This window comes from Sinohyriopsis cumingii, chromosome 8, assembly GCF_028554795.1.
Source record: "Sinohyriopsis cumingii isolate HCF-2022 chromosome 8, ASM2855479v2, whole genome shotgun sequence".
Taxonomy (NCBI): Eukaryota; Metazoa; Mollusca; class Bivalvia; order Unionida; family Unionidae; genus Sinohyriopsis; species Sinohyriopsis cumingii.
Window position 1 is genome coordinate 79,893,405 of NC_142968.1, and position 22,155 is coordinate 79,915,559.

The window sequence follows — 22,155 nt, forward strand, 5'->3', positions numbered from 1 at the left end:
ATGGACTAAACAACCTCTATACTGCATCCTTCTGAAGAAGGGAGTGCACCTCTTCCTTTAATCAACTGGTGGAAGAACGTGGGGAGCCTTACTAGAGAAGGAAAATCCTACAACCAAAACCTATATCCACCATTTAAAGTAGAAAGGTCCCAGCCATCAACTGTTATGCCGAAAAGGTTTAGCCTGGCAACTATGGGAACCAAAAGAGGAGGAACACTCTGCAGGAGAGGCAATGAGTCCCTAGGGATGTCAGATCTTGTCCATAACACATTAACCCATGGTGACGAGTTTACGTGGCAGGAGGCAGTAGCCTACTGCCAAGCTCTGTAGCGTCAAGGTCATGTATGATACATTAAAGTGGATGGTATTATAGAAAGGTAGACAGATGTAACTCTACAATGAAACCAAATAATCTGAAAGGTCTAGTTACACTACAAAATACAGAGAGAAAAACCTCATTTTTTGGACCTGATTTTTTCCACCCAAAATTTTCCCATGGTCAGAATCCAATTTTGTGTCCAGATTTTAGATCTTTTGATCTCAGATCTAAGGCAGACTGGTATGAACTACAAACAGACAAGATGGGAATTTGGAATAAAGAGTGGTCTCGATACGAAAACAATACTTCCGTTAAGCCAAAAAATAAGTTTAAAAAAATAGAAGAACTCAAACTTTTACCCTTCTGCTAACATGCGAGAAAATAGCCAATGAAAAACAATGTTTCTAACACAACTAGGCATTAGGTTATTGGAAAATCACCTGGAAGTTGATGTATTAGGATGTATTCAGAAATAGCTTTCAAAATGCGTTTCCTACTTCAATTTCATATGGAAACCATAAAAACCTCCAGGGGTTAATGTGTTACGGTCCTGTGAAGGATTGGTGTTGCAGTCTCTGAGATCCTGAGAAGTCACAGAGGGGATTAGCCCTACAAACAGAGTCAGTCCTCCCAGGGAAGCAACCCTCTGAAAGTTCTTACTCTCCTCTAGTAAGACTTTGGATGTGTCCGAAGCAACATCCCAGCACAGAAGAAAAAGCTCTGCTGACAAGGCTGTTGACAAGGATACATATACATAGATGTTTTCACCACTGTTACAAATAAACGATGACGGGCAAATGGTGATGAAGAATCCTCCTTCAGCAGGCTGAATGAGGTTGTTGAAAAGAGGTTGGTATGTAACCTAGACATATCATCTAAAGCTCCACTTTTTTACTGGGAGGCAAACCAAGTTTCCCATGGAAATATCCATTTGTGCCACTTAGGCATCCAAGGTGGGAGATTTAATGGGCCAGGAAATGGTATGAACCTTACACCTAGATGCAAAGACCAAAGGGTCTCAAGAAAGGGGTCAGGGGTTATATCACCCCTTACACTGTCTAGGAAAATTCTGATCCAAACTACACCTTTGAGATGGCTCCTTAAGTATCACCAAGTGAGGTATCAATAAGAGATCTGGATAACAGATTGCCCAAGAAAGTTTCTCCAACCTGTATAGAGTCCAAGCATCACATGAGCCTTTATCACTGGTTAAAAGACAGTAAATCTTGTTTACTGCATTGTAGAATCTGATCTTTCCTCCTCTGACACATTTACTGATGGATGCGAGAAGGCTGGGCATCCAAATGGCAATGGTGCCACAAAGGCCTGTTCTGTATCAAAATTGTGCAAATCAATGTGGACAGAAAGGATATCCGTGTCCTGCTCTTGTTCCTGGGAGACAGCACTGTGCAACTCAGTGTTTATCTGTTGCAGCAGACTTGGGGATAAGGAGGACATGGTTCCGTAACTCTTGGCAAGCATCTAACAGACTATCCCATGTAGCAGGCTCAGCAAGTGGGTGAGAGTGAATCTACCCTATAGTCCATTTGGGGGAAGAAGGCATGTCCCCTTCCTCTTTTTTAACCCAAGTTCACAAGAGAAAGAGGTAGATCCACAGCACTGACCTCTCTATTCAATGCTATGCCCACATCCCATAAGGATTAAGAAGGATTATAGAAATGGGAGAGGGATGCTAATTCAATCCCCTTCCCTAGCCTGGCATCTGTATGTCATTTCCCAGACTTCTGTGGGATGAAACTGCAGTCTGCAGATAAGGGACTCTCAACCCAATCCTTATTTCCATGCCACAGAAGCACCAATGACTGGTGCCTTGTGACCAGTGCCCATTAAATGGCTGGCCAGGCAACTCAAACCAGTAGGAAGACCATTCCTCAGCTCTGACAGACCTAGATCAAAGTGCTCCCCTTATCAGGAAGCTTGATCCAGTCACTGACTATGGTCTCATTGCATGGGTATGATGAGGGGTGGGATTTGGGCATGACTCACTCTCTGCCCTTCTGGACAGAAGAGGATACTGCTCAACCCTAATGGGAAGGTGCAACTCCCTTTCCACCCATTTATCACCTCCCTTCAGACGGGGCCCACTAACTTTGAGAGTTTCCAAAGAGACTATGGTAATCTCTCTCAAGACCCGAAGAACTTGGAGAAAGAAAATTCCAAAACTTCTCAGAAAGACAAGGAAGGAACTCTCTTCCTTACTTTGTATGTACAACTGAATTTGGAGAGATCCTAGACCTTGTCTCACCACAGGCTACAACTGGAACAACCATATGTCCTCTCACAGCATGTACAAGATAGGCATGCCTCTGTAGGCATCTGTGAGTTCTTTCCTGTGGCCACACAGATGCATTGCTTAGCCAATTCTGTAAAGGTTTATTTATAAATTTCTCGATAAGTGAAAGTATAAATGTATTTTGTGTGGCTAACTATATACTCATTTCAAAACAACATGAAGTCATCTTAGCTAGGTGTTGTCTCTGGGAATTAAAACAATCACTGATGTTTTGTTGCAAAAAGTTACTCCGAGCTGAGAATAAACTGATGTTCAGTAACTAAACACAAAACATAAAGGTATAAATTATCTGCTCCCTACCCCCCAAATAAAAACAGCACAAGTCACAGTAAAGGAAAGTGTAAAATATGGCTTGCTACCAAAATAAAACAATAAACAGAATCAATATCAATCTACAGACCAAATTCAGAAGGATACATGTACTCAATACCTAGAAGTAATTTTTCAACAATAACAGTTATGTTAACACCTTGTCAGGTAATAACCTAAATACAAGGTTATACCAAATAAAACAAATGAAACTGTCAAATAACATGAGAGAGCTCTCAATCTGAACAAAGCCTTGAAGAATGGTTACCTACACAATAAAAATGATGTACAAGAAAAGAACACTCAAATCATGATGTAGAACATGGAACAAAGCAAATATTTTTCTACAATGTAAATCAAGCAGCTCAATGATGTCTGTGACATGGAAAAAATGAAGGACAGTGTACATTGCCTGCCTATGTATCTGTGGGTTGGATCAGAGGTATTTTAGTATTCCAGAACCTTCAGGTTCAAACTATGGGAAGATGAATTATCATCATATGATTGGAATCAGAAAAAAAGAGCCAGCTATGTAAAAGCAACAGGGTTTTTTGTATCACTGACATTAAAAGAGCCAGCCAGCACCAAGACACTGTCAATCAGCTCATATTTATCAAGTGCATGTTCAAACAGCATTAAATACAGTCTGCTTACTCAAATAGCAGCAATGTAGGTGTTAATGACTGTGCAACAGCTACCTGATATATCAGCACTGTAAGTGCTAATGACTGCAACAGCTACCTGATATATCAGCACTATAAGTGCTAATGACTGCAACAGCTACCTGATACATTAGTACTGTTGGTGTTAATAACTGTGCAACAGCTACCTGATATATCAGCACTGTAAGTGCTAATGACTGCAACAGCTACCTGATATATCAGCACTATAAGTGCTAATGACTGCAACAGCTATCTGATACATTAGTACTGTTGGTGTTAATAACTGTGCAACAGCTACCTGATATATCAGCACTGTAAGTGCTAATGACTGCAACAGCTACCTGATATATCAGCACTGTAAGTGCTAATGACTGCAACAGCTACCTGATATATCAGCACTGTAAGTGTTAATGACTCTGCAACAGCTACCTGATATATCAACACTGTAAGTGTCAATGACTGTGCAACAGCTACCTGATATAACAGCACTATAAGTGCTAATGACTGTGCAACAGCTACCTGATATATCAGCACTAAAAGTGCTAATGACTGTGCAACAGCTTCCTGTTGTAATTCATGTCTAGCAGGAACCATCAGAGACAACAAGTGATTGTCACCAATGAGAGAATTTTGTTCATTTTTGGGGAAGTTGCTCAGTAACTTCAGTTCTGAAAGAACTTACTGTTGAGGTTTTGTTTCTTTTTCATAATACTTATTTGGCAATCATATGAAAATCCCAGGAGGATGAATCGCTTCATGTTGAAATCATACAAGTGACAAGAGTTCCTCAGATCAATGCAATGACCCACTTTGGCACTGTACCCTACTTATAATGATATGAAAGAGACAAGCTTTGTAATTTAAAAACACACTGTCCCAAATATGATCCAGGTCTCTGACTGTTCTTCTTGTTTATGAAAGCATGCAAACATAATCTATGATTCATTTTGGTCCACATCCATAATTTTATTTCTTTGTTATGAGTATGTAGTCACCCACCCACCCACCCACACAGACCAGCATACCTTTCAAAGCAATTGTCCATGGCATTTTCTGGTTTTACCATTTTATGGAGACAAAAGTTTGAGTTCAGAAGAAGAGTATCCACTGAAATTGAGATGTTTTATGGAAGCAGTGCCTTGATTACAGCCTTACGCAAGCTATAAAGTGAATTGTTTACAGCCTTAAACAGCTATACAGTGCCTTGTTTACAGCCTTATGCAGGCTATGCAGTGCCTTGATTACAGCCTTATGCAAGCTATAAAGTGCCTTGATTACAGCCTTATGCAAGCTGTACAGTGTCTTGTTTACAGTCTTAAACAGGCTATACAGTGCCTTGTTTACAGTCTTAAACAGGCTATACAATGCCCTTTCTTACAGCCTTATGCAAGCTATACAGTGCCTTGATTACAGCCTTATGCAATCTATACAGTGTCTTGTTTACAGTCTTAAACAGGATATACAGTGCCTTGATTACAGCCTTATGCAAGCTATACAGTGTCTTGTTTACAGTCTTAAACAGGCTATACAGTGCCTTGTTTACAGTCTTAAACAGGCTACACAATGCCTTTTTTTTACAGCCTTATGCATGCTATACAGTGCCTTTTTTACAGCCTTATGCAGGCTATTCAGTGCCTTGTTTACAGCCTTAAGCAGATTATACATGTTTAACCAATGAACAAAAAGTAATTATAATATCCCTCAAATTGATCTGATATGCAGTATCTGCTGTCATTGACTGTCACTAATGAGTCAGAGACAACAATGGCAACTTGCATGGAAATAAATAGGTCAATATTTCTGTGAAAGAAATCTGTTTTAAATTATTTATTTTTTTTAAATGCCATCCACTCTGTTTTTACTGTAGAATTGTTATGCAGGTTAGTAATTAAGCAACACAGATGACCAGCCAAATCTGTATACAAATCAAATGGGTCACAACTGTTTACATAATTTTTTTTTAAGTTTTGGTATTTTGGTTTCTGATTCAACAAAAGTTACATATCACAGAAGTAAATAGTTCATGATGACATAACAATAAATATTCAAATACAAATTGCATGAAAATCTGAATAGTAAAATCAGGTCTTTGTTTCAGCACTAGCCTAAAAAGTACATCTATCAGCATCTGCCTAATAAGCACATATATCAGCATTAGCCTAATAAGTACATATATCAGCACTAGCCTAATAAGTACATATATCAGCACTAGCCTAATAAGTACATATATCAGCACTAGCCTAATAAGTACATACATCAGCATTAGTCTAATAAGTACATATATTAGCACTAGCCTAATAAGTACATATATCAGCACTAGCCTAATAAGTACATATATCAGCATTTGCCTAATAAGTACATATATCAGCATTAGCCTAATGAGTAATGAGTAAATATATCAGCACTAGCCTAATGAGTAATGAGTAAATATATAATCACTAGCCTGATGGACACATATATCAGCACTAGCCTAATAAGTACATATATCAGCACTAGCCTAATGAGGAATGAGTAAATATATAACCACTAGACTAATGAGCACATATATCAGCACTAGCCTAATAAGTACATATATCAGCACTAGCTTAATAAGTATATATATATATATATATATATATATATATATATATATATATATATATATATATATATATATATATATATCAGCATTAGCCTAATAAGTACATATATCAGCATTAGCCTAATGAGTCATGAGTAAATATATCAGTACTAGCCTAATGAGTAATGAGTTGCTAAATATATAAGCACTAGCCTAATGGGCACATATATCAGCACTAGAGTAGTGAGTACATATATCAGCACTAGCCTAATGAGTAAGGAGTAAATAAGTCAGCATTAGCCTAATGTATGAGTAAATATATCAGCACTAGAGTAGAAAGTACATATATCAGCACTAGCCAAATGAGTAATGAGTAAATATATAAGGACCAGAGTAGTGAGTACATATATCAACACTAGCCTAATGAGTAATGAGTAAATAAATCAGCATTAGCCTAATGCATAATGAGTAAATATATCAGTACTAGAGTAGCGATTACATATATCAGCACTAGCCTAATGAGTAATAAGTAAATATACAAGTACTAACCTAATATACATATATATCAGCACTAGCCTAATCAGTAATGAGTTAATATATCTTCACTAGCCTAGTAAATAATGATTTCATAATTCTTCAAAGCCTAATGAGTAATGAGTTCATAATTCTTCACTACCCTAATGAGTAATGAGTTCATAACTCTTCACTAGCCTAATGAGTAATGATTTAATATATCTTCAGTAGCCTAATGAGTTAATATATCTTCAGTAGCCTAATGAGTAAATATATCTTCACTAGCCTAATGAGTAATGATTAATATATCTTCACTAGCCTAATAAGTAATGATTTTATAATTCTTCACTAGCCTAATGAGTAACGAGATCATAATTCTTCACTACCCTAATGAGTAATGAGTTCATAATTTTTCACTAACCTAATGAGTAATGAGTTCTTAACTCTTCTCTAGCCTAATGAGTAATGATTTAATATATCTTCACTAGCCTAATAAGTAATGATTTTATAATTCTTCACTACCCTAATGAGTAATGAGTTCATAATTCTTCACTAGCCTAATGAGTAATGACCATCCAAAGTAATTTATTTCTTTCTTTTAGAACTATGACCAATCATCCCCAACAACAATTTGCCAATCTGAACTACCATAGGAAAACATGCTAAATTATCATCAACACGGACTGGAGAACATGATCTCACGTTACAAAAGTAAGACATTTTCAGCCAATCCTTTGTGCTATCTATGTTGGGACTATAGGCCCTTTTTCATCAAAATAGCTGAAACAAAGTATCTTTGTTAGTTAATACACATCTAAATGAAGAAAAATCAAGAAACCAAACAGAAATAAACAGAGCTGACAAATTCTGAAAAGCTTTATGATACAGTCTTACCTGCAGCTGCTGGCTGGTGAGACCGAGGTGCAGCGCTCATGTTGATATTGGAGTTTAAATTTGCACCTGTCGTCGCCATTGTTTGCGTTTCTGTGCGTCCAAATACGGATTTGTCTTGCATGTAGTTGTACCCATACTGGGACAAATAGTATTGCTGTGCAAGGGCGCTGGTCATCGAATAGTTCAGCATGTGACGGTACACATCTCGCTGGGCTTCGAGTGCTGCAGCACTAGATGAATCTGTGTCCACCTTTGATGTGCTATCTACTGCGGTGGTGGATCCATTTGCCTGGGATGTGACAGCTGCATAGAGTGAGGAAATTGATTAGGCCATCTTTGCAAACTTTGGCCTTTTCGTCAAACTAGACAATAATAAACAATTATACAGACCTTTTCTGAGGTGAATACGGCATTTTATAATCAAGCATATCTCACAGTAACATAAAGCGGGTCAATATGACAGATACTAATTCATAAAATGTGATGTTCACAAAAAAGTATGTAATTGTTACTACATATGTTACTTTGCAAAATTTGGGGGGAAAAGCCTTGATTTTTAATAATCTTTTGAGCTGCATGACACAAGAAAAACTGCATCTCATTTTGAAGTAAATAACATCGTGACAGTACAATATAATAAATTACCACAGGCTATTATGTTCTGCAATAAAAAAAGTATCTCTTGCTGAAATCATTTAGAATTTTCCACATTCTATCAAGATAGAAAGAGCAGGCATTCACAAGATATTCTTACATGCATGTCACAAATAAGTATATTCTTAAGCAATGTTAAATAATTCTGGAAAATTGATTACAGTAACCTTTTTTACAGCTGCTGGATAGACCCTTGAATGCTGAGCATATTGGTACATGTCGAGCCTAGTGTCCCACGATTCATGGACTATTAGTTGATATTCAGGCTACAAAAACGTTACAGGTTATGCTGGCATTACCAAAATTACCAGTGGCTATCAAGAAGGTGAATATTTCAACTAAAAAATTAGTATATTAGGTCACTGAAAGATTCTAAGCTATAGCTCTTTTGGCTGATTTTGGCCTTGTCACTGACTTCCACCTGTTTAATGATATTTGCAAGGCTGTTAAAAATGATGATTCTTGACAAAACTGCATAATTTGCAAGAAATTAAACAATAATTACATTTCCGATTTACATCATAATTATCAAGGCAAATACTCGTTAAGAATGGGTAACAATTATAGCCTAAAAGAAGCCAGATCTGGAAAATTCCTTCTGCAAAACAGGAGATAATGCAACAAGTTAGAATTGTGAGTTAAAGGTTTTAGCAACTACTGAGAAAATCATAGCACCAGCCTATCATGGCCATGGACTTGTGAGTCACTAAAAATCATGTAAAGTCTTCAACCCAATCTGACTGTGTTCAAATGCATATAGTTTAACATGCTACACTGCTTAAACTGGGGAAGTCCAGCAATTTTTGCAACCAGTTACTGCTACCACTCAAACTTTAAAAAATGATTTTGATAACTGCTGTTTCAGATGTTAGTTTACCTGACTCTGCTGACGTAGCAGCTGCCGCAACTGCAGCTAATGTGGCAGCTGTGTTGGGATCAAGTCCTGACTTGCTCAACATTCTGTCCAGCATGAATTGCCCGTACTGCTGTAGTAACGAATTCTGCTGCACCGCCCATGACAAGGAACTGCTATTGTCTGTTGTTACAGATGGCTCAGCCTTTAGTGGAAGTGTCATTCCCCCTTTCTGCGCCTCCTGATAAACTGCTGACTCAAGAAGTGCCTTGTCTAGGTATGCATCTGGTGGTTTTGTGCTTGTTGTGCGTACCGAGTGTGCAGGAGGTGGTACTGGTGGTAGGGACGTGTTTGGATTCTGTGAGACAGCTGCATTTAAGACTGCTTGTAGTGTAGCACTGCTATGAGTCGTCCAAATGTTTGCATCTGCTGATGCAGTCGGTTCCTCTTTTACAGAAGAGTCCATGTTGAAAATCTTTGTTTTAACCTGTGGACCAAACTTAGGCAATCTTTACAGATATACTTTTCCCCTTGCGTGCAAATCCATAAGATATTTTTGGGAGGATGGAAGACTTGTTTTTTTGTTCATATACTGGCAGAAGTGCTGGTGCATTTTCAGTCTAATTCTTGTCACCTTGGTGACAAAAACAATATAGGCAATATGTTTATTAAAATTGCTGTGCGTATTGGTAGACCTCCACTGATGAAATGACCTGAAATTAGTAAACAATGATCTATTTATTTTCAGACAAGAGGAGTCAATGATGTAAATATACAGTGAACTATATCTATTTTTATCGCTATCAATGTCAATCATTTTGTGAAAAAATGTCATTTTCATCTGTACAGTTCTCTTTCATCATAATGCACATTGTCATTTCAGATCTAAAACAGTACAACAACAGACAAGGACAAAAAAAATAAGTCATTATATTTAAATTGGTCTATCAAATATATAGAGCTGAAAGAAAACACAAAGCTATATCATGTTTTTTCCTTTCCAAAACATTATTATTCAACAACATTCTACCATTCCTGTTATACAACAGTTGGTATGTAACACAGCTGGCACTTACAGACCCCAACTACTATATTACAGTGGAACCTGTCTTGAAAGACCACTCCTTCTGCCAAAACATAATGGTCTCTCATGACAGGTGGTCTCTCATAACAGGTTATAACACTATATAATCTCTAAATCTGTACATGGAGAACCTGGTCTCTCAAGACAGGCGGTCTCTCATAGTAGTGGTCTCTCAAGACAGGTTTTACTGTATATAGAGTGTGTGTGTGATTCAGATATTTAACGTAGCTTTTAAAAAAATTCAGTCATATCAATATTATGCCTGTAGTGTGGCAGTTTATAGTGATGTCTAGCACTACGGCCTCATGCTGCAGACATGTAGCATCCTGTCCCACCCAGTCACATTATCCTGACACCAGGCTGACCAGTCCTAACACTATCCTCTTAAAGCTGAGTGTCTAACGAGGCAGCTGTTAGTACCATTTTTGTAAGTATTTGGTATTACTCGGTCAGAGTTTGAACCTGCAACCTCCCACATCCAAATTGAATGCTCTAACCACTAGGCCACCAGAGTGGTTTTATTATATAGAGGGAGTGCTGTACTTATGAACTGCAAAAGGGTCATTCATGGGCTCACTTTAATTCTTCAGTGTCTTGTAAAAATTACGGTAAAGTTTTATCAGCAATACACAAATTGCGATGAATCTGATCTGAAATACATGTGGATTTACTCCCTTGTATAAATTAAGCACGTGTAACATTTCATAAAGATTACATCACATTATAGGAGAGCACACTGCTGAAAAACAATAACTCATAAACGCTAAGCTCAAAGTAAATGAAACGGCTATGTACATCTAGCTGAAATGCAATTTGGAAGAATGTGATTTGGTAAAAACAATGAATGAAGCAAAATCTGCATATAACATTTTGGGGGATAAATAAGGATATAAGTGATTCGAGTTTGTATTTACTGTACAGTGTACATGATAGTGCAGCCTGATCTTTTCAGTAAACTCTGGCCTGGTGTCAGGATAATGTGACTGGGCGGGGCATCATGCTACGTGTCTGCGGCATGATGCCCCACTGCTAGACATCAGTGTAAACTGCCACAATGCAGACATTGTAGCGATATGACTGACATTTTTTTTAAAGCTTCGTTAAAAATCCTAATCACACACACACGCATCATGACTGCCATATGATACTTTTTACACGTCAAGATTGCTATATGATACTTTTTACAAGACATGATTGATATGTTTTACATGTCATGACTGCCATGATACTTTTTACATGTCATGACTGCCATATGATACTTTTTATATGTCATGACTGCCATATGATACTTTTTATATGTCATGACTGCCATATGATACTTTTTATATGTCATGACTGCCATATGATACTTTTTACATGTCATGACTGCCATATGATACTTTTTACATGTCATGACTGCCATATGATACTTTTTATATGTCATGACTGCCATATGATACTTTTTACATGTCATGACTGCCATATGATACTTTTTAAATGTCATGACTGCCATATGATACTTTTTACATGTCATGACTGCCATATGATACTTTTTATATGTCATGACTGCCATATGATACTTTTTACATGTCATGACTGCCATATGATACTTTTTATATGTCATGACTGCCATATGATACTTTTTACATGTCATGACTGCCATATGATACTTTTTATATGTCATGACTGCCATATGATACTTTTTACATGTCATGACTGCCATATGATACTTTTTACAAGTCATGACTGTCATATGATACTTTTTATATGTCATGACTGCCATATGATACTTTTTATATGTCATGACTGCCATATGATACTTTTTACATGTCATGACTGCCATATGATACTTTTTACAAGTCATGACTGCCATATGATACTTTTTATATGTCATGACTGCCATATGATACTTTTTATATGTCATGACTGCCATATGATACTTTTTATATGTCATGACTGCCATATGATACTTTTTACATGTCATGACTGCCATATGATACTTTTTACATGTCATGACTGCCATATGATACTTTTTATATGTCATGACTGCCATATGATACTTTTTATATGTCATGACTGCCATATGATACTTTTTACATGTCATGACTGCCATATGATACTTTTTACAAGTCATGACTGCCATATGATACTTTTTACATGTCACGACTGCCATATGATACTTGTACATGTCTGGACTGACATGTCAGGATGGCCATGTGATACTTTTTACTTGTCATGACTGCCATATGATACTTTTTATATGTCATGACTGCCATATGATACTTTTTACATGTCATGACTGCCATATGATACTTTTTATATGTCATGACTGCCATATGATACTTTTTACATGTCATGACTGCCATATGATACTTTTATGTCATGACTGCCATATGATACTTTTTACATGTCATGACTGCCATATGATACTTTTTACAAGTCATGACTGCCATATGATACTTTTTATATGTCATGACTGCCATATGATACTTTTTATATGTCATGACTGCCATATGATACTTTTTACATGTCATGACTGCCATATGATACTTTTTACAAGTCATGACTGCCATATGATACTTTTTACATGTCACGACTGCCATATGATACTTGTACATGTCTGGACTGACATGTCAGGATGGCCATGTGATACTTTTTACTTGTCATGACTGCCATTTGATAGTTTTTACATGGCAGAACTGCCATGCCATATGATTAGTTTTTACATGTCATGACTGTCATATAATAGTTTTTACATGTCTGGACTAACATTTGATAGTTTTTAGATGTCTGGACTGCCTTATGATATGTCATGATTGATATGATATGTTTTACATGTCATGACTACCATGATACTTTTTACAAGTCATGACTGCCATATGATACTTTTTATATGTCATGACTGCCATATGATACTTTTTACATGTCATGACTGCCATATGATACTTTTTAAATGTCATGACTGCCATATGATACTTTTTACATGTCATGACTGCCATATGATACTTTTTATATGTCATGACTGCCATATGATACTTTTTACATGTCATGACTGCCATATGATACTTTTTACAAGTCATGACTGCCATATGATACTTTTTACATGTCACGACTGCCATATGATACTTGTACATGTCTGGACTGACATGTCAGGATGGCCATGTGATACTTTTTACTTGTCATGACTGCCATTTGATAGTTTTTACATGGCAGAACTGCCATGCCATATGATTAGTTTTTACATGTCATGACTGTCATATAATAGTTTTTACATGTCTGGACTAACATTTGATAGTTTTTAGATGTCTGGACTGCCTTATGATATGTCATGATTGATATGATATGTTTTACATGTCATGACTACCATGATACTTTTTACAAGTCATGACTGCCATATGATACTTTTTATATGTCATGACTGCCATATGATACTTTTTACATGTCATGACTGCCATATGATACTTGTACATGTCTGGACTGACATTTGAGAGTTTTTAACTGCCAGGATGGCCATATGATACTTTTTACTTGTCATGACTGCCATTTGATAGTTTTTAGATGTCTGGACTGCCTTATGATAGTTTTTACATGTCATGACTGCCATATGAGTTTTTAGATATCTGGAATGACATTTGATAGTTTTTACATGTTTGGAGTGAAATTTGATAGTTTTTACATGTCATAACTGCCATATGATAGTTTTTACATGTTATGACTGCCATAGTCATTAATGCACCTTGTTAATACAATAAATGGCTCATGAAAGAAAGCTAAAGGATGCAAATTAAGCTGTCAAAATAAAATCAGGCTCACCATAAACATGTATCTTTTGAATTTGTATGCATCAGAGCAATTTTATTTCACTATTTTAAAAAAGTTTAAGAAAAGGGCTTCAAAGTCCTGTCATCTTATTTCCAACATTTCATAGATCGACGAAAAACCTTATCTATTCAATGATGCATGAGGTAAAATAAGATTGATCTGATACTTGCATACAATAATGCCCAAGGCAATCCTTGCATGCAATAATGCCCAAGGCAATCCTTGCATGCAATAATGCCCAAGGCAATCCTTGCATGCAATAATGCCCAAAACAATCCTTGCATGCAATAATGCCCAAAGCAAGAGAATTCTTTTGGATCCTTGCATGCAATAATGCCCAAGGCAAGAGAATCCTTTTGGATCCGTGCATGCAATAATGCCCAAGGCAAGAGAATCCTTTTGGATCCTAGCAGAAAATAAAGCTCAAAGTGAGAGAGCCCCTTTTGACCCTAGTATGCAATGATGCATAAGGTAAATGAGCTCCTTAGATCCTAGCACCTAGGGCGTTCAGAACTGAAATCTTTGTGAAAACAAAGAGACATTCTTATGGTCATCTGTAACTAGTCTTGTTAAGTTGTGCTGTTGGACCACTGCATAACTATTAAACGCCTTGCAATATGTCATTTAACATGGCAAGGTGGCTCAGCTGAAAGAGCTGAATAGATGAAAGTCACCACTGACCTCATTTGTCTAGGTCTTCAAGAGAAGAGACTGAAGTAACTAAGGCAGTAATCTGCAACATGGTGTTATGTATATTTGATTTAATTTATATTTGATTTAATTTAATTGTTTGTTTGTTAGTTTTACTTCTTTTTAAATTCCATTATGTGCTATCATAATGTAACTTTATTTACTTGATTTTACATTTTCCAGAAATTAGTTTGACCTGACTGGGTTTTTTTGGTAAACACTAATAATAGAAACTTTGTATCTAATGATACCTTGTTCCTGACCTTGATTCAGAATCAGTAAGAGATGAAGTAAACAACTTTTTTATTAAATTTTAAAATTCTTTCTTAGAGTAAAATCATTGGTTTTAGTCAAGGCCATACTCGGAGTATGTGATGTTAGGCATATAAAAAGCTTCTATGTTGTTCTAGAAACATGGTCATGTGACCCTCAAACAGGAATCTGTTTTGTATTTTAAATTAATGTATAACTATTTTCTACAGAGAATTTAGTCAGTTGGGCTATAAACTATTGACACTTAAAGGTATTTTTGTTGTGATCAGTTTGAAATGAAATTCTATTTTCTGGAATTATTAATTCTTTTACCTGGAAATATTTAAGTGCTCGTACAGAATTCTTGGACAAAGACATTTATTGAAATTTTATTCGGAATTCAAAACTGGAATATCATTTTCTATGGTTCAACAAGGAACTGTTGACACATCAGGACAACAGTGACTACTGCATATGTCAATGTCCTCCATCTTGGATTTTTATCAGGAGTCCAACTCAGATTCATTGAGGGCTTTTAATTTCTAGGACTTCTATTTTTTAATTCTTGGATTATTTTTGGATTTGATTTGTAAAATCATAAGTTCTTTTTCTAAAATTTACCTTGTTTTTCCATGGAAATAAATTATTTGTTAAATTTTACAAAGCTTGTTGCCTTCACTCTTTTCTTGCTACTGTTTTAAAGAGCCTAAAATGTAACAATGGTAACATCCAAGGTATTCCAAAAATGGTAACTTTAAATTGTAAATGCTACAGTTATCAAAAGCATAAAGAGATTTTAGAATCATGCACATAAAAAACATCTCTTGCAAGGAAATAATCAATCAACAGTCAGTTTTAAATATGGTGCAAATTTATTTATGTAAATGATTGGTGTTTATTTTTTTTACAATATAAATGTAATGACTGGTATGGTAACCTATTTTTTCAGGAACGTAATTTATTTTCTTTCCCTAATTACTGGGAATGTATTAATAATGAATCAAAACTTACCAAAAAATAATAACCAAAAATAACTGGATCCTAATTCTAATGAAAATGAAGGTAAAGTTAAGGAAGCACCCAAGAGAAAGAAAGCAGGATTCCATGGAAAAGGCATACATGTTTCATATCAGTCAAACCAGTTACAAGAAATATAACAAAAAAAAAAAAAAGGGGCAGAGCAGTTCAAATATAGTTTTGAATTTAGTATTTTTCAACCAACAGTCACAATGTGTGTGTGTGTGTGTGTGTGTGTGTGTGTGTGTATGTGTGTGTGATATTAAGTAACCACACTCTGCAAATAACTGTTTTAATTCAATACAGCATAACCCTTTTTAATTACCAAATAACAATATCATGTAACCACAAGTAGCTGATACCAATACTAACTCTACAACATAAATTTTGTTTATTTTTCACAATTTTACTCACACCCCCATCCCTGCTCATAATGTCACATAATTTATAGCATAAGATGATGGTAATAGTCGATTCGTGGATGGGTGGGTGGGTGGGTGGATGGAGGGATTATGTTCAGTGGCACCTCAGCACAATAATGCCTACATGGTACTCATTAAAATAACACTAAAGTTCTAAAAGTCTACATACAATAATTTTTAATAAACTTGGAAATTTACAATCCACCTTGAACATATCAAGACATAAAAGTGCAGGGCTTTCCTTATCAGTCAGGAGCTAAGTGACTTACCTGGCTACTTTTACTTTACACCCAGCTACTGTAAAAAAAAAAAAAAAAAAAAAATATCCCTGTTGGGGGAGGTCCCCTCCAACCTGACCAACTTATGCAACTCAGCCTCTTACTTTAAATCTAATGGAAGGCCCTGCAAGAGCTGTTGCAGACCCAGTTAGAATGGACAACCATTTTTAATTACACTGCCACTGAGTGTGATAGATCCAACTGGCACCTACAACAGTAGCTATCATTGTTATTTACATTGATAGTGAGAGTGATAATCACCATTAGTAAGGACATGAGTAACTGTCATTTTCAATTACACTACCCGTGAGTGTGATAGACCAAATTGGCATTGACAACAGTAGCTGTCATTTTTAATTACACTGCCATTAAGTGTGATAGGCCCAAATGACACTGACAACAGCAGCTGTCATTTTCATTTACATGGCTAGTAAGTGTGAAGATCCCAATCAGCATGGATAGAAGTAGCTCTGTTATTCTCAATTACACTGCTAGGAAGTGTGATAGTCACAATTAAAATAGACAACTGCTATTCTCACTTATACTACAATTAAAGTGTGATAATCCCAATTAGCTGGGACAACAGTAGCTGTTATTCTCAATTAGAATTCTTAAAAAGTCTGATAATCCCAGTCACTCTGGACAACAGTCATTATGTTAACATCAATTACACTGCCAGCAAGTACAATGATCTCATTTAGCATGTACAACAGTTTCTAAGTTATTTTCAATTACAGTGTTTGTGACTGCAGCAATCCCAATTAACATGGACTACAGCCTCTCAAATAAATTCAATGACACCGATGATACACTGCTTGCCCCCCCCCCCAAAAAAAATGTGCAGCAATGTAATTCCTTTCTACTGATGGTCTGGCAAAAATATTTTCTTATGTTCATGACAAAACAACTATTCATTTTTAAATCAAAACATAAATTTGTGAAGGAAAAGAATTTTTACCATATATACTTGCTTATAACTCGAGCCTAACTACAACAAAAAATACACACTGATCTGTCGCCACATAATGTGTTGGTAGACCAGGGTCCATTGTTTGTTTTACTGATTACTCCTACCAAACTGCACAGATCCTTATCTGCTGGCACATCAGGGTCTGTACAGTTTGCATTTGGACTGGACTTGCAAGTGAGTATGAAACGAATCATTAGTGATTTTTTTTTTTAATGATAATCAAAGAATTGGATCACTGCCTCCTAAAAGGAAAGTCAACACTGCATCAGACAGTCATGTCTAGAAACATTTCAAATCACCAGGTCAGAGTGGCAGAAATTAAAGCTTTGGATGAAATACTGAGTTAAAGATAACCAAGAATAATGAAAAACACAACCAAAGATATCAGTAAATGAACAGTGGACAGCACATGCATAACTCGTAAATTGTGTCCACCATACACTGTGTGGTGCTTGTGTTGTTTTCGCTCAAGAAAGCCATACTGTTGCTACAGTAGCAAGCTCAGACACAAACTTTACATATCACATTCTGTAAAAGCTTTCTACTAAGTTTGATTAAGAGTTCCTCAACTGTTTTGTAAAGTCTGACATGTTTTCACATGGTGGGTATGCAAGTCATTCCAGGAACAACTGTTTTACAAAATCATACATCAAGCAGGAGACCTAGTGCATTTTATTTAGAAAGACCACAGCTAACTTGTCACTTAAAAAGGTTATGGATGTCAACACTGATTTACCAGCACCATAACATTAGGAGTCAACCTATGCAAGATTACAAATGATATTCCGTAGCTGTATAAATGTGTTCAGCATAACAATTGCCACTCCCTAAATTTCCACAAGTTAAATGAAACTGAAGTTACTACATTTTGTTCTGAAAGTAAGAATGTTGCAGAATTCATTCAAATCAAAATTAAAACTAACAACACATTTTAAAACATAATGCCTTGTAAAATCTGTAATTACTAACAGTATTGTCCAAGTTCATGAAGTATACAACACAAATGCGATATCAGGTTCTGTAAGTGGGATGAAAATTGTGAGAAGATAAAGACTGCTAAAAAAGTAAATATGGTTGTTAAAAGTGGGATTCATCAACCAGCATGTTTCTTCATGTAAAGTTTGTTTTAACTTCATATTCTATGAAGATATCTTTATTTAGAAAATTGCACACATGCCCTGGCATAAGAAATAGATATGTTTTATGACTTATGGTAATATTTGTTTTAATCCATTTCTTTTTCTATTCCAAGACTACAAACATTTTTAAAATCCTTATGAATAATGCAATGAGAACGGGATTTCAGCAGAAAGAGAAATAATCTTGTCTAGGCTTATAATAGGATCCATTTTAACGTTGCACTCTCAGCAAAACAAAAACAAAATAAAAAGCCAGGAAAACTCCATAGCAAATCTGGTGGAACACAAACCCAGAAAAAATGTTGATGCTGAAGTAATAGCATTTCAATATTTGAGTAGTGTTTTGTAACTATAACCTTTTTTGTACATAAACTACACAAAAATAAAGCCCTGTTCCCATCCAAGGCAATAGGAAGTATGCAGTCTGATTAAAACTGGACTGTAACCATGTAGTCAGTCATTCATGTGCACAGATATAACGTTAATAAAATGCATTCTTTCTTTATATTGGTAATCTCTCATTCTATGAAGTAATACAAAGGGTCTCCAAATCATATGATGAAGCTTGAATTTATCTTTTTTTAAATATTGGCATTTTGTCATGAGTTTAGAAAAAAAATCAACTTGTAAAGTCCTGTTTCTAGTTACCATTATTACATAATACCTATACTGTTGTGCATGAGTTTAGTTACCAGAAGGAACAAAAATACTTTTGAATTTGTTTAAATTATACGTGAACAGCTAAAAATTGTTTCTCTCACTCATAACTCAAGTCTCATCTATACACACATTCATGTATGTATTTTTGGACCACAAAAAGTTCATGAACAATCAACCCCACCAAGACTGAACAAAAACAGTGTTAGAGATATATAAAAAATTTAATGGGAACAAAGGCTAATATGCTAAACAAATACCAGCAATCAGCTGTCCTACAAAAATACTTGCACAGCATGTCATCAGACTAGAAACATTAACAGATTTTACCTAAACATGTTGCATACTGGAATAATATATTCTGGCAAAGTTTATTTCTACCACCACCCCCAATTGACTTCCCACCCCCACTCCTGACTTGAGCAAAGTGTTGGGGAAAACATGGTAAAGGGTAGGTAGAAAAAACTAAGAATGTTTACAGCAGTCACTTAAAATGCCATCTTACTAACAATATTTGAGTCAATATTAAAAAATACTCAATTTTATAAAAATACAAAAATTGCTCTTTCTTATTCAGCAATTTTTTTGTACAACTTGTTACTGAAAAGATGGTACTCAAAATTATGAACCTGCTTAACTCAGGTGACAGATACTGAGGTATCTCCTACTTTGACAGTAAACAAAACTTGTTTATTTTTACTAACAATAACAAACCAGCCCATCATAATACTTGCTCATGATTAGTCATAAAATGCAAGGAATTTCACCTACTTGATCAAACTGCATATTTAAATTTTCATAAGAAATATGATTATATTCTATGAAACATAATTGCAGACATAAATAACAATTCAACCAACATGAACAATAATCGGAAGCACAATGAGGTTAAACTGTTCGATAGTACTTGCTGAACAGACAAAAATTCACAACAATTGATAATGTTTTCTTTGCATATTTGGGCAAAGTGACAGACACTGGTATGACCACAAGGATTTGAGTTACTAAAATTAATTAATGAGTTTTACAAAATAATTTGCTGTATATTGTTGGCAAAAAGATGCAAGAGCCTGAATTGTCAACTTTATTTTCACAATTAGCTCACAAAGTTTTGAGTATGCAAGCATTAAAGATCAATCCTTGCTATAGTTAGAATTATACATTAGTGCCATCTCAATCCAATCACATATCCAAATATTCCTGCCATATCACATAAATTATTTCTTGTCAGTTCTGACTTGTTGCAATGATGAGGCATTGCTTGAACTAAGTATATAAAAAAAAAAACTAACAAAACCTTATCAAAAATCTTACTGCTATCATGAACAAAAAAAATATGTAAGTGACAAGACACACTGTTGATTTTGGTTTGGTACTTTATGGACAGCAAAACAAAAGTAATTTATTTAGTGCCGAGGCAATTAGAGCAAAATGGCTTGTCCAATGGTAGGATTTGAACCTGCATCCTTTTGGTTGTCAGTCTGGTACATTAACCAAAATTAATGCAGCTCCAACTCTGTGATACCAAATCATGTCTATCATCACATAAACAAAATGCATGACCATGAATTGTTCTAATGAAATCCTGAAGTAACAAAGCAAATAAGTAAATTCAGTTTTCCAATATACATGTATCTAGACAGAAAGTAGATATCAAGGCAAACAAACAGCTGTTTTTCCTCATTCTAAAATTATTCAGAACTTAGTATGCCATTAAGTTTACAAGAAAACAATGCCAGCAACTCAAAATATGATCCGGGGTGTGACAAAAATATTTTTTCTTCTTTTTCTGAGCACCATAATGCATGTATATACTATACATGTTAAACATGTCTACATACTGAAATGGGCTCCAAGCATATGTCCAGGAAGTAAATAATTGGTGTACTCGTCTGACTCGCATTCCATCTAATTAAACTTTATATGCCATTTATTTCACATCAAAGAACATATAATTCATTTATATAGTTCCAAATTTCTAAGTTTGATCTTTTGTGCACCACACCAACTTGTGCAACTGCAATGTAAACACCTGCAGTCTAATGTATGTACCCTAATTTCTCGCAATATTGTTTGAAGGTCATCATTTAAATGACAAACATCGAGTCTACGCCCCTTGTGGCTAAATAGTTTCGTTTCATCAACAAAATGTTTGTAAAAAGGTCAAGTTTAGATAGTATACTCAATAAACAATTTGTTAAAATGTTCCAGATGCAGCTGAGGATTGGGCAGAAAACTTAAATTCGGAAACTATGCATGTATATCCTATATATGTACAAGACATATATACCCCAGCTACATGTACATTCTTGTAACCTGACCCCATGCCTAATACAGTGCATGTACGTCGCACCTATTCCCCAGCTGAGCGCTCAAATACAGAACTGCCACATTAAAGCATGCTTGAGAAAGATTTTTTACGTACAAATGACTATATTCAAAAGCCAAATTACCTAGTCATGTGGTGGAAATGCACGTTGAAAAAGTCAAATATCTTCCGTGCCAAGTTGATCTACATGTCCGACCCGGAAACAAGCCACCTTCCGCTACTCTCTGCGCAAGAGTTGATGTCATTCTATTGGAGTTACTTCCCTTAGATAATTGGCGGTAAAGTGTAAAAACTCAAGAGCCGTGGAGTTATGTAAAGACACTTTTTAGCTATCATTTCTTTGCTCTCACTCCCATCGAGTTTCGTACTTTTTCAGTTTCAACGCTTGTTTTCTTCTTCTTCTTAATTAATCTATGTTTAATTGGCTTATTCGGTCTC

General features: G+C 35.6%; 1 protein-coding gene across 1 annotated transcript in view; it reads right to left on the bottom strand.

The window, feature by feature from the left end:
* LOC149793954 (uncharacterized) overlaps window positions 1-21,928 on the bottom strand; it is a 40,158-nt gene extending 18,230 nt beyond the window's left edge. The window contains exons 1-3 of the mRNA XM_089967880.1: window positions 21,842-21,928; window positions 9,103-9,791; window positions 7,572-7,874 (exon numbers count right to left, since the gene is read on the bottom strand). Coding sequence (XP_089824006.1) covers window positions 7,572-7,874; window positions 9,103-9,544 — 745 coding nt within the window. The 5' untranslated portion in view covers window positions 9,545-9,791; window positions 21,842-21,928. The remainder of the gene's footprint in view (window positions 1-7,571; window positions 7,875-9,102; window positions 9,792-21,841) is intronic.
* Between the last annotated feature and the right edge of the window lie 227 nt (window positions 21,929-22,155).